General features: G+C 39.1%; 1 protein-coding gene across 2 annotated transcripts; it reads left to right on the top strand.

Annotated features, from left to right (window-relative positions):
* Window positions 1–846: 846 nt before the first annotated feature.
* Window positions 847–11,686, top strand: LOC131897412 (membrane-spanning 4-domains subfamily A member 4D-like). Of its 2 annotated transcripts, XM_059248338.1 has the most exons (7): window positions 847–981; window positions 2,974–3,093; window positions 5,327–5,383; window positions 7,532–7,639; window positions 8,408–8,422; window positions 9,610–9,711; window positions 11,368–11,686. In XM_059248338.1, exons 1-7 carry the CDS (start codon window positions 847–849, stop codon window positions 11,512–11,514), a joined length of 684 nt encoding a protein of 227 aa, XP_059104321.1. In that variant the 3' UTR covers window positions 11,515–11,686. The 2 variants fall into 2 exon arrangements, with proteins under 2 accessions (XP_059104321.1, XP_059104313.1); XM_059248330.1 differs by lacking the exon at window positions 8,408–8,422 and having other exon boundaries at window positions 7,532–7,654.
* Window positions 11,687–12,380: the final 694 nt, after the last annotated feature.

Genomic DNA, 12,380 nt, shown 5'->3' with positions numbered 1-12,380 from the left:
GTGAGGAGAGAGAATTTGGGAGCAGATAGTGAGTTGGGGGTCAAACCTCCCAAAAATGAAGTCAACTTGTACAAATGCTTCAACAACTGATTTGAAAATGAAGTACAAAGTATTTGTTGCTATCTAAAGAAAACATAAGCATTTAAAATAAGGCTAAGAAAATAGAAATAGAAGAGCTTCTCTTACTAAGAGAATAAAACTATTTTTGTAGCTTAACTATGTAGCAGGAATCTTAGAAGGTCTTATTAATAAATCAAACCTGAGGCCAGTTTTTGGGGTGAATGCTGGAAGATCAGAGAAGCAGAACAAGCCACTGTTACCTCACCTTGCCAGTTCCTCAGCTGATCCTGTTTCCTCAGACTGGAAGCGTCTGAGACCTCATCCAGAATGAATCTCAGCTGAACTGCTGCTCGAAAGCCTGAAAGCTTAACCAGCCAAATCCTTAACCAGCCAAATGCTTCTAGTTCCTGGTCTTCATGCCTTATATACATTTCTGCTATCTGCCATCTGCCTGGCTGTTTCCAGTGTGGCCTTTAACTCACAGAGATCCAGAGGGATTTCTGCCTCTGGAATGCTAGGATTAAAGGCGTGTGCTACCACTGCCTATCCTCTATGTTTAATATTGTGGCTGTCCTGTTCTCTGACCCCAGATAAGTTTATTAGCGTGCACAATATTTTGGGGAACACAATACCACCACATATCTAGGCTAGATTTTTTTTTATTATAACATAGGAGGGTTTAGTTTGGAATTTACCCTTAAGCAGAAACCTGGCATTGAGTCATTTCCAGAAGTTCATCCAAAATTTCATTCTTATTTCAGCACTGTTTCTGCTGCCATGACAACCATGCAAGGAACAGAACAGACCATTGTAGAGGTGGTCCCTGGAGATGTTCAGGCCTCAAAGAAGTCTGTTATAAGGTCACAACTGTGGAAAGAGAGCACAGAGAAATTCTTGAAGGGGGAACCCAAAGTCCTAGGGGTAAGATGTTTTTGGATCTGAGGGGAGTATGATTTTGTAAATATCTAAATGATTTTAAAAAAAAAAAAGCTAACACCAGGACTCTGTCCCACTTGGCTTAGGATTCATCAACACATCTCAAGATCATTGGCATTAGATTTTCAAATCTATCATTTGCAAATGAATATGTGTTATTCTATCACATCAGACTTCAGATTTAATTATGCTTAAAATATAGGAACTTCAGGTCTGTTCTAAGCTGTGGGTCATCCAAGATGATCATATGTACTTCAGTGCAGAGAAAAAGCTTTGCAAGCTTCTGCTGGGATCCAGGCCCAGGTCTACCCACTGGTTGATAAACCCATGCTGTTCTGATCTGTTTCCAGTGCCTTTCTTTTGCCTGCTACTCAGATGAGAAATCCTCTATTTTCCACATACTTCTGTCTGCAGAAGAGTGTGCCTAAAAAAAAATAGAGAACTTCAAAAGAATAACATCCCGGGCAAATTAAAGGTCACTAAATGCAGAATGTACTCACTAGCCCAACCTTACAACCACTGGGTAGCTGCTGTTAGGCAGACAGCTGTTTTAAATATTCATTATTCATGATATACATTTTGTGTCAGCAGGGAATTTGTATATGTAAATATATCAGTAAGAATTTATCAGTTGAGAGCAGTTTTACATTTACAGAAAAACTGGAGAGATAAAGATAGACACTCCCCAGTGCTGTGAACTCTGAGCTTAGTGCTCTGTGTTTTATTACTTCCTTTAAATATCAGTTAGGAAAAATCATAGTGTTATCAGGCAATATTAATTCTTTTCATATGACATAAGACTATTCTTAGTGGCTATTTTCTTTTCTGAGATTTGCTACAGTGTATTCTCGGGCAATTCCTCTAAGTGTATTGGATTTGTTGGCCTCTTCTTTTGGTTTTCCACAGTGTAATACCCAGCATGATTTCTGAGAGTATTAATCACTTGTCTTCTCAGTTACTTTGCCTAGAAAGTCATTGATTTTATCTATCTCTAAAGGAAAATAAACCTAGGTTTTGTAAGTTTTATCCATTGATTCACTGTTTTGAATTCCAGTGGTTTTCACTCTATTTTTATTTTTTCCTTTTGATTAAATTTTTGTCCTTTTTGGGAGTTCCCATGAATTAAAGTGCAGGGAGTTGACTTGGTTTAAATGTATCCTTTTTTTTATTTTAAAAAAATTAATTAAAATAGGATTATAAGCTTTCTCTCCTCCCCTTTCTTCCACCAGCCCTCCCATGCTGCCCATCCTTCCCATATCCGTAACTTCTTTATCTTTAAAGATTATTGCTACAAATACACATACATATGAAATATATATATATATATATATATACATAAATATGTACATGTCTTTTCCAGTCTCTTCCTATAGCCTGTACATTTCCTTCTAAGCAGTGTTCTCATTTCCTCCCACATATCTTCATAAATTGTTTTCATTTTGTCTAGTCTTTACTAAGGGAGTTCCCTCAATTTTCAGGTCACCGTATTCACATTCCTTCCTCATGCTCCAAGTCCCCAAAGAAGATCGTGTGTCTGTTCATATTTTCTTCACTCTGCATCAAATTTTGTTTCTTCAAGTGGCTTCTTGCTGGAATAACTTCTTCCTAATTCCCGAGTCTTTCTTGTGTAAGCACGTGACAAAGGATAAAACAGTAGTAGAGATGCACAATGGGTATCATAAAAGTCCCTCTGGGAAGAACTTCACAAATTCCCTCCAAGTTTGAAATTACTGAAATATGTGTATACATGTGTGTATGTGTGTGTGTGCATGTGTGTGTATGTGTGTGAGAGATACTCCAAGGGAAATTGGTAAGTTAGTACATCCCCCCTGTATATGAAGACTACTGACAAGAGAATCACATTTCAAAATTCATCTGTGAATATTTAAAGTGGAGATGAAGGGAACTTAGTGGTTTGATAGTACTTAGCATGGACATCATTTTTTGGTGGATAATGTTTCACTTTTTTGTGTCTAGGTTGTACAAGTTATGATTGCTCTCATAAACCTCAGCTTGGGTGTAATAATGATGAATTCAGAACATTCCCTGCAAATCCTTTCAGTGTACATATGGGCCCCAGTTTGGGGGTCAATCCCGGTGAGTGACATATCATCTTATGTAACTGGAGATAATAACACTGTGTTGTAACTCCACTAACCTTGGGTGGAATCCTCTATCTACTCTTTAAAGTAGTCTATAAGTTTGAGAAGAGTGTATCTAAACCTTATTCAGTTCTTTTCCTTGTTCATGTTGCACTATCAACATACCATTCACATAAACTAGGTGGACTGTTTATTTAATATGTCATTTGGAATACTGTGACAGTATGCAGTCCTGTACACCCACAAGAGTTACTTAAGCATGGGCACAACTAATTTCCTCAGGAGTCCAGAGGCTAGTCATTCCTAGGGTTGGTTATTCAGTGATACAAGAATGTCATCACATCTTGATCACAGAGCAATTTGACATGTTAATGTATCTATTTCATTACTCATAAATAGTTTACAAGTATACTCTTAAGCCTAAGGACAACCAGCTTGCATCTTTATTTGGGGAAATTGAGATCCATGTCTCTAGCTGGGAAGGGATCACTGAACTCTGAAGCTCCTGAAAAGAGTGAAATGAGGGGGCAGTGTTAGCAAGAGTGAGGAGACAGAACCGAGCAGATGATTCACAGAGTCCGCCTAATCAACTCTCAGCAAATTTTTAAAAGTTAAACAAGCTTCCTCTAAATAAAACTGAAGAGAGTTTTTGTAGTTCAGAGTGTCAGTTAAGTATAAAATATCAAACATTTTCTTACCTATAAGGTATGAGCTGACAAGTGAAAAATAAAGTTCATAAACTTGGTTATTTTTCTTTTTTTCTTTTTTTTTGGTTTTTCGAGACAGGGTTTCTCTGTGTAGCTTTGTGCCTTTCCTGGAACTCACTTGGTAGCCCAGGCTGGCCTCAAACTCACAGAGATCCGCCTGGCTCTGCCTCCCGAGTGCTGGGATTAAAGGCGTGCGCCACCACCGCCCGGCCCAACTTGGTTATTTTTCAGCTGAGAATCCCATTCAAGTGTTGTAAGGTTTCCATTTATTGATAACCTTGAGAATGAGAAAATTTAGTTGTTTTGTAAACCTGATACTTTAATTTTCCCTTCCTATTTGCAACAGGTGTTCAATATTTGAGGAATGCAAAAAAAATGAGGAATGCCACAGGCTCCCATACTTTTCAAAGTTTCATGGCACTTTACCTATCAATAATAATACCAATGATTATATAATGATAATAATATATAATAATATTAATAGGATAATAATACTGATGATAATAATATATAATAATATTAATAGGATAATAATACTACCCATAATGCCAGTAATAGCTTTCATTGCATTATAATCTGGGCCTATTACTATATGTTTTTGTAAAATGTTTTACTTCAACCAATCACTCCAATTTCTGAGAGATTTGCTTTCATCATCATTTATAAATAAAAAAAATGAGACTAGGAAAGGGGAATATACTCAAAATCTATTCATTCCGTGAATGAGGACTCAGAATCTCATATATCTCCTCACTATGGTTTTCTGTGTCCATCTTTGTTTCCTATTCATTATCATCTTGGCAACCAACTCTCATAGTTCATGATGGAGGACTGAACTCAAGGGCTCAAGCCTGCAGGGGAAGCAATTGACTGACAGCCATCTCCCCAACCTTACATCTACATCTTGATTTTAGTTTCAATGGTGTGATCCTACTGATTCTCCAATTAACTTTAAATCTTCTAAACCAACATTTGGAAAGCAAATGCAGACATCTGTATATTTAGCTAAATAGTTTAAAGAGGTCAACTCAATCAAGTTGACAGCAGTCATTTAGAATAAATTGAAAATAATTGCCACATTGCTAGACTCAAATGAGCTACAGTATTCCAGTGATTGTCTAATATAGAATTCAATTTTTCCCATTGTTTTATTTACAGCTTCAAATATATATTTCCAGCAAGAATAATTTCTGGTTTTTTTTTTGGGGGGGGAGCAATCTTCATCAGTTTGAGGGTCATGAGGGAAAAATCTTGTTATACAGACTGGGGAGTTCTAGTCTTCGTTGCTTTTAAACAATTTTGGTAGGATGATAATTGCATAGTTCACAAAGAAAACCTTGATTCTTCCAATGTCTCCCTCTTACTCCCCTGTTGCTGTGGGTAAGTTGTGTGTGACAACTAATACTGCTTTGAAGACAACTGATCACTTTAATAGACCTAGTTGAGTTAGAAGTGAGTGCCAGCATGCTATGATTTATAACTGTATAAAGTTTTAACCTGAATTTTTCCTCTTATGACCAGTTTATGCTCTCAGGGTCCTTGTCCATTGCAGCAGCAGTGAGAACTACAAAGGGACTGGTATGTATTTGTTGTGTTTTGCCATAAAATGTGAATGATTTTATCAAGTATGCATTCTGCTAAAATGTAAAGGGGGTTGGTTCTATTTTCCTAAGGCCAAGGCAAGGCTATGAGTTTTAGAATGATCTGACTTTCAAATGTGTAGCTGAGCTACAGGTTCATAACAGGTCTCATCACGTCTGAGTGGATATTGTGTCAAGGCAGATGCTGGGAGAATCTTAGTCCTGGTGCAGTGAATTCTGGAGGAGGAATGCCAGGTAGGGTTAGACAGATGAACCTTCAAACTTCAGATACAGTCCATGACAATGAAATCAAATATTTGCAGTGGCAATAACATCATTGACTGACAGATTAAAATGGCTTCTACAAATGTATCCAACATGATAGATTTAAAAAAAATTACAGCTGCCATAGAGATAGCTCAGCAAATAAGAGCACTTATTGTTCTTAGAGAGGACCTGGATTTGATTCCAAGCACCCACATGATGGTTCATAGACCTCCAATCCCAGGGGATCTGAAGCCTTCTTCTGATTTATGTGGGCACCAGGCACGTACATACATGCAGACGAAATTTGTACATACAAAACAATAATGATATTAAAAAGACATTTACAGCAGAATTTCTGTCATAAAACTGATAAAAGGCAACAGCCAAGAGTCCAGCAATTATTTCACTAACTAAAAGCTGCATTTGAGTTTTCCTTCCTGCAGTAGGTGAACATCGACTTCTGTAGCACGATCAAGGTGACCTTGCTACACTGGGGCTCCTATCTACCTCCTTATCATCTTTAACCAGCTTTGACCAGTAAAATGTACCTCATGGTAGAGAGGCAGCAAACTTTCAGTTTCCTGAGTAGTTTTACTTCATACAAAAACTCACTGTGCTGAACCATGAGAAGAGAATTGTGGAGCCAAATCTACAGCATAGGAGGAACTATGCAAGAGGGAGATGGGCATGAGTGACTGTCAGCATTCACACAAGAATAGTCAGGCGTTTGTAGCAGAGTGTGGTGGGAAATGACAGACAGGGCTTTCCAGATAATGAGTCAAAGACTGAAATTTTCACTGTGAAATTTGAAGAGCATCTTGTGCTCTTGAGAATCATCTGGAGAATTTAGTCTTAGGAAGAACAGTCTAAGGCTTCTTGCCGAGGGCTGTGGGAGTATATAGCAGATGACAACTAGTACTCTACAGATTGACCTACAAAATGAATAACTCTGGATTGGGTAGCCCCACTAGACAAAGTCAATAGAGGAGCCCCATTAAACAAAATCCATTGAGTGGCCTCACTAGGCAAAGTCTATGGTAAGTCTTCGGGTAGTCCCACCTGGCAAAGCCGTGGGGTCACTGGCTGTTAAAACCAGTTGTTTTCTGTCCTTAACTTTCTCGGGTGCCATTGTTGTGCTTCTCTATTAAGAACAGCTGTGGGTTGCGTTCCACAGCCCTTTGGTAGTGTGTTTTACATCTCTGGGCACACATTTAGCTGTGGATTTCTGTTTTAGCTGTGTAATTCTCATGAGCAGGAATATTACCAGAATATTCTTCTTTAATGACACAGGAAAGTAACAGTATTCTCAGTCTCAAAGATAGTCTTTTACACATTTTGCAAAGACCATAGAACTAGTGTAAAACAGACTAACCTGCACCTACAGAATGTACATAAAGACTAATTCCCACATGTTGTTTATTGCTAAAAAACATTGTTTACATCAAGACATAGTCCTTACAGGAGCTTCCTTTCTGCATGGACCCTGACTGCTCAAGGTTCACCCCATTGTTTAATGTCTGGGACACCTCACCAACTTAGAGGTACATGCATGGGTCAGTGTGACATTACTAGCCCAAGAGAAACTACATGACTAATCCTGTTTTTTAAGAATGGGTATGGCCCTGAAATTTTTCACGAGGAAATTTGAAGAGCATCTTCTGCCCTTGAGAATCATCTGGAGAATTTAGTCTTAGGGAAAACAATACAAAGCTTTGACTTTGGCAAGGGATTGGAAGTAAAGACATCATAAGGAAAGAAACAGATTCTACTTTTGGCAAAAAGAGGATGAAATGCATTAATAAACTCATGATGTATTTCAAATATCAATGGAGCTGTACCAAGGATACAACTGAATTAACTGATTCCCGTTCCTTTCTAGGTCATCAGCAGTATAACTTTGAACACCATTAGCTCTGTGGTGGCTGCAGCAACAAGTATAATAGGTTTCATGAGTGTGGTTTCGAGTGCATTTGATATTCCTTATACAGTCAGAATTCTTGTGGTGAGTATTTCATCACTGATGGGATGCCACAGTGGAGGCAATGGTTCACTGACTCTCCCAAAAGCAACCATCAACCCTCTGATTGTAAACCACATTGGGGAGGTAGGGATGATTGGGAAGTAGAACAGTTATTTATTTAGGGATCAGGTGACATCAGATTATTTCCCTTCTGTCTATAACTAAGTAAAAAGAAAACCACTATTGTGGCTAGTTCACAGACATAGGGGCCCATATGTCATGTCAGATCTTGAGTTGGCACTCCAGAGAGATACAAAATAAAACCAAATTCCTAGTAGTGGGAGTTCAAACCCCTTGGGAGGAAAGACATATTGTATACCTTATGATTTTACAAAGCAGATTTAAAAGAGTGAGCTTCTTGTAAGAAAGAACAGATAGAGTACTTGGTACCTGGAACCTTCAGAATAAGCCACATGGAATTGCCAATGACCAGCCAAAGTGACTTAGAAAAATAACAATCCCTACATCTTAAAGGAGTATATTATAAACACATATACACTGCTACTTATGGTGAAAATCTTTCGTTTGTTTTGTTTATATTGCTGTCTTCAGTTTGTGTGTTTGTTTGATATTTCTGGAGATGGGAGTCTTGCTATATGGCCTGGGCTATCCTTGGATTAAAAATCACCATCTCATCTCAATGTTGGGATTTTGGTTGTGAGCTACCAGGCCCAGCCTGTGCTTGTTTATGTAAATTAAATTATGTTATGTGACACTGTTTATGAATCACATAAGAGTGATGAAATATCTGTAAGGGAGAATACGAGGCATGCAGACCTAATCTGTACTCTCTGACCCTCAAAGAAACGTTTAATCTAACTATCTAGATGATCACACTTCTGAGGACAAGGCTACCATCTCTCCTACTTGCTGTTCTCCCCTTGTGCCTACCACAATGCCTGAAACACAGAGACTACTGGATCTGTTGAGGCAGGAGCAAGGATTAAAACAACAAATTCAAATATTCTCAGGGCCCACTGAATCAGTATTTCTATGTGCCAAGCTCCTGATCTATTGACTAATTCACAGCAGAGGGAGCATTTCTGATCACTGAGAGAAAAAGACAGAATATCCAAACCCAGCAGTTCCAGGCACCAGTACAAGGCAAGAGAATTCAGAACAAATGTGCTACTTTTGTTCCTCCATTTTGATTCTGTGATTTGTTGAAGAATCAGACAAAGTCAAGTGCCTTGAATACTAAGGGACGTGGGGTACAACACCAATCAGTTATCATAGCTGTGATAATTGCTACCAATTGAATGCATAATCCAGATATATTACAGGATGACAGAAGTTCAAAATGAGTCTCAATTGCATAAAATCAAAATGTTGACAGGGCTGTTGTCCTGCCTGGGAGATTTAGGGACAGGTAATTTTCTTGGCTTTTGTGTTTCTACATTCTGTCTCCATCCTTCGGCTCATCATTCTGTCCTCTGTTTTCAAGGCAAATACTGCAGTCTCCTCAGGCTCTAGGACTTTGATTCTTCAGCATCTTGCTTCTACTTGTGAAGATGTTGTAATAACTTGGACACCTTGCACAGGCCAGGATAGTCTGCCTATATTATCTAATAAACAACCTTCCTTCCCACTGCAAACTAGTATCTCCCCATTCCAGGGCTTGGTTAGAAAGCCAACCTGAAAGACCATTCTCTTCAAATGTGGAATAATGTTATGATTTTTCTCCATGTGAAATTTTTAGCACCAGAGCATAGCAGGCTCTGGGGTCCTGATAATTTTTAATAATAAAAAATTGATAAAATAAATGACTTTCAGGAGGCCAAGAAATTGTCTAAGGGTTGGACCATATCAAAAGCTGTATTTCCAAATCCCTGGCTAGGGTCTTTCCTCTTTGGGCATGGTAGTCAAGGGGGAGGGCATATTTCAAACTTATAATCTCCACTCACTCTTCACATTCCTTTGTATGAATCTGTTTTTAGGGTATGGATGCTTTGATGTTCATTTTAAATGTGCTAGGATTCTGCGTTACTGTGTCCATTGCTGCCTTTGGGTGTAAGGCATCCTGTTGTACCTCCAGTGAGGTAAGTATCAGTCCTCGTTAAATGATGTTCAGTAGATCTCTATTGCTCTGTAGTCAGTCACATAAATCTAGCAGCTAACAAGGACACATCTTCATTGTCTCTCACCTTCCTCAAGTCAAGACCATCAGCTGGGTCCTCTGCTCAGACTTCAAAGGCTTACCAGAGAAACTGAGGTTCCCTTTGGGGTTTTTAGCTTCATTAATAAAAGAGTTTAGAACCAGACTCAGAAGGAAGCTTATGAACATTTTTATGACAGTTTCTGGGAGGGAAAACAACAGAACAGACAAGCTGAAAATATCTGCAGCCTTCAGGCAGAGGGGAGATGGAGAGAAAGATCTAGAAAACCAAGGGAGTCTGGGAAAACATGTTTATGATGGCCAAGCCATGGATCTGAGTTCAGAGGTTACCCAATTCCAAATCCCTGTGTTTCAGAGCAAAGACTGTACCAGAGACTCGTACTTAGAAATAGAAATAGAGACAATTTATTAAGAAAAAGAAAAGTATTACTAAGAATGGAAGTGGGTTTGTGAGGTGTAGAAAGAATCCAAAAGGCTTCCAGCCACAGAATGTAGCACCCTTTTACAGGACTGTGAGAGATCCTGCCTCTTCTGTTTGTGTCTCACAGATTCACTGCCAACCATCCCCACCTAGCAAGCTCTGTTCCTTAGATGAAACCCAGGTGGAAAAGTCTTTCCAATCTTCTTCTGTGTACTGGTTTCTTTCACGTGCTAATCTTTATTGTTTGAGAATGCCATAACTGTAGATAATGTGCTTTGATCAAATCCAACTCCTTTTCCTCTGTTCTAATCATTCCTTTCCAGACCCTGTTGTCCTGACTCAAATGTGCTCAGGGAGTTGACTGGGCTGTTGTTTATGAGAAACTTTCAGTTCGTGCACACATGGCCATTGTCTTTCCCCAAGAACTGATGCAGATGATCTTGAGCCATGAGGAGGAAGAGGGTTACATAGAGATAAGAAAGTGACAGACTTATGAGGAGAAAAAAAGACCAGGAAGTAGACCATGAGGATTATATGCCAGGAGTGTCCTCAAAGCTGCAAAGCCTCAAGTAGAGAAAGGAGCCAGTGAAGCCTAGCAATTGCTCCCTAGAGCTGAGCGATGCTGTTCCTGCTGACCTCCTGTATTAACCCACAAAAGCAGTGGCCTAGGGGCATGTGATGCTTAAGCATGTACATCTTCTTCATTCTACCACTGCCCCCACATCACTTGAGTTTGTGAAGGACAGGTTTTTCCCAAGTCTCATGACGCTTCTGCCATTCTGGGCCACTGTCGTGTGTGGAGAAATTTGTTTGTGTCTGTCAGGTCACAGCATGGATGTGCTGCTGTCAACAGCAGTAAACTAGTTTGGAACAACACCATTGTCGTTTTCTACAACACCTTGATTCTTAAGCCATTTACATGGGAGATTCATGCTCCAAGATGTGCTGCAAACACCAGCTTCTCTGGTCCAACTCTGCTGTAGAATGAGCATCCTATGTGTGCAACACCTGACCTATGCCTGAGACACAAACCAGGGTGATGTAGGATTCAACTCCATAGCAACAGTGTAGACACTGGTAAAGGTGACATCGTAGGGTAAGGAGAAGGAAGCTCTGAATATACTGGGTGACTCAGTGACATTGTGATTCATTTCACAGGTTGTGGTAGTTCTGCCAGCAAATCCTGCTGTGTCAGCAGCAGCACCTCCCATGCCACTGCAACCATTGGTACCACCAGTATACCAACAACAAGATGTTCCAGAAAATCTATACAAGAATCCCACTGGAGGAAGAGTCCAATTCTAATTTGTGTGTGTGTGTGTGCGTGTGTGCATGCCTGCATGCATGTATGTGATTTCAGAATCATGTTCTCATTGTTTTTTTTCCCTGAGAAATTAATGCTTCATTGCACTGGCTTTTGGTTGGAGTATCAGACCTGTTATAAATAAATAAACCCAAGCATTTACTAGGCCAACAACACCTGAGTATCTTCCATTCATTGTATGTACATGGGTATTGAATTGGCAAAGAAGATTTAAATGCAACCTGAAAAAAAAATGTGTTAGCAAAATGAGGTCTCTGAGAAGTGAAGACTACAGTTCACATTTTATTTGAGGCTTTTGCTAAATAAGTAGATTTAGCTACTCATGATCATGTAAATACACATAAAGTATGTAAGACAATAGGCAAATTAAACCATTAACTATAGCAACCAATTTTAATCTCTATGTGCATGTGCATGACATAATACAATAGAATATACTTTAATTAATATGGATAAAAATTACAGTGAAGACAAGTGGTTGAAATCAGGATACCTGATTCCTAAATACACACACACACACACACACACACACACACACACACACAGACAGGCACGCGTGCGCGCACGCGCAGACACACTATGCATCTCTCTCTGTATCTCTGTCTGTCTGTCTCTCTCTATATATATACATATATATATACATATATATCATATGTATGTGAGTATGTATGTATTGTATATGTGTAGTGTGGATACAGGGAGCAGATACACACATATGTATGTATGTATTATACATAACCTAAAATAGCAGTTTCTTATTGTTGTGAATTGAATCTGCAATGTCCCCTAGAGATTCACATGTTTGAACACTTGGTCCCTAAGTGGTGCCACTCTTTTGAGAGATTGC

Source organism: Peromyscus eremicus, chromosome 1 (genome assembly GCF_949786415.1).
Source record: "Peromyscus eremicus chromosome 1, PerEre_H2_v1, whole genome shotgun sequence".
NCBI classification, from domain to species: domain Eukaryota; kingdom Metazoa; phylum Chordata; class Mammalia; order Rodentia; family Cricetidae; genus Peromyscus; species Peromyscus eremicus.
Note: the sequence above shows the minus strand (reverse complement) of the source record. Positions and strands in the feature narration are given on the sequence as shown.

Coding starts and splice junctions, on each gene's coding strand:
- LOC131897412 (XM_059248338.1), top strand. CDS start 847: ATGCAAGGAACAGAACAGACCATTGTAGAGGTGGTCCCTGGAGATGTT. Junction 3,094..5,326: donor CAGTTTGGGGGTCAATCCCG/GTGAGTGACATA, acceptor TCTTATGACCAG/TTTATGCTCTCAGGGTCCTT. Junction 9,712..11,367: donor CCTGTTGTACCTCCAGTGAG/GTAAGTATCAGT, acceptor TTCATTTCACAG/GTTGTGGTAGTTCTGCCAGC.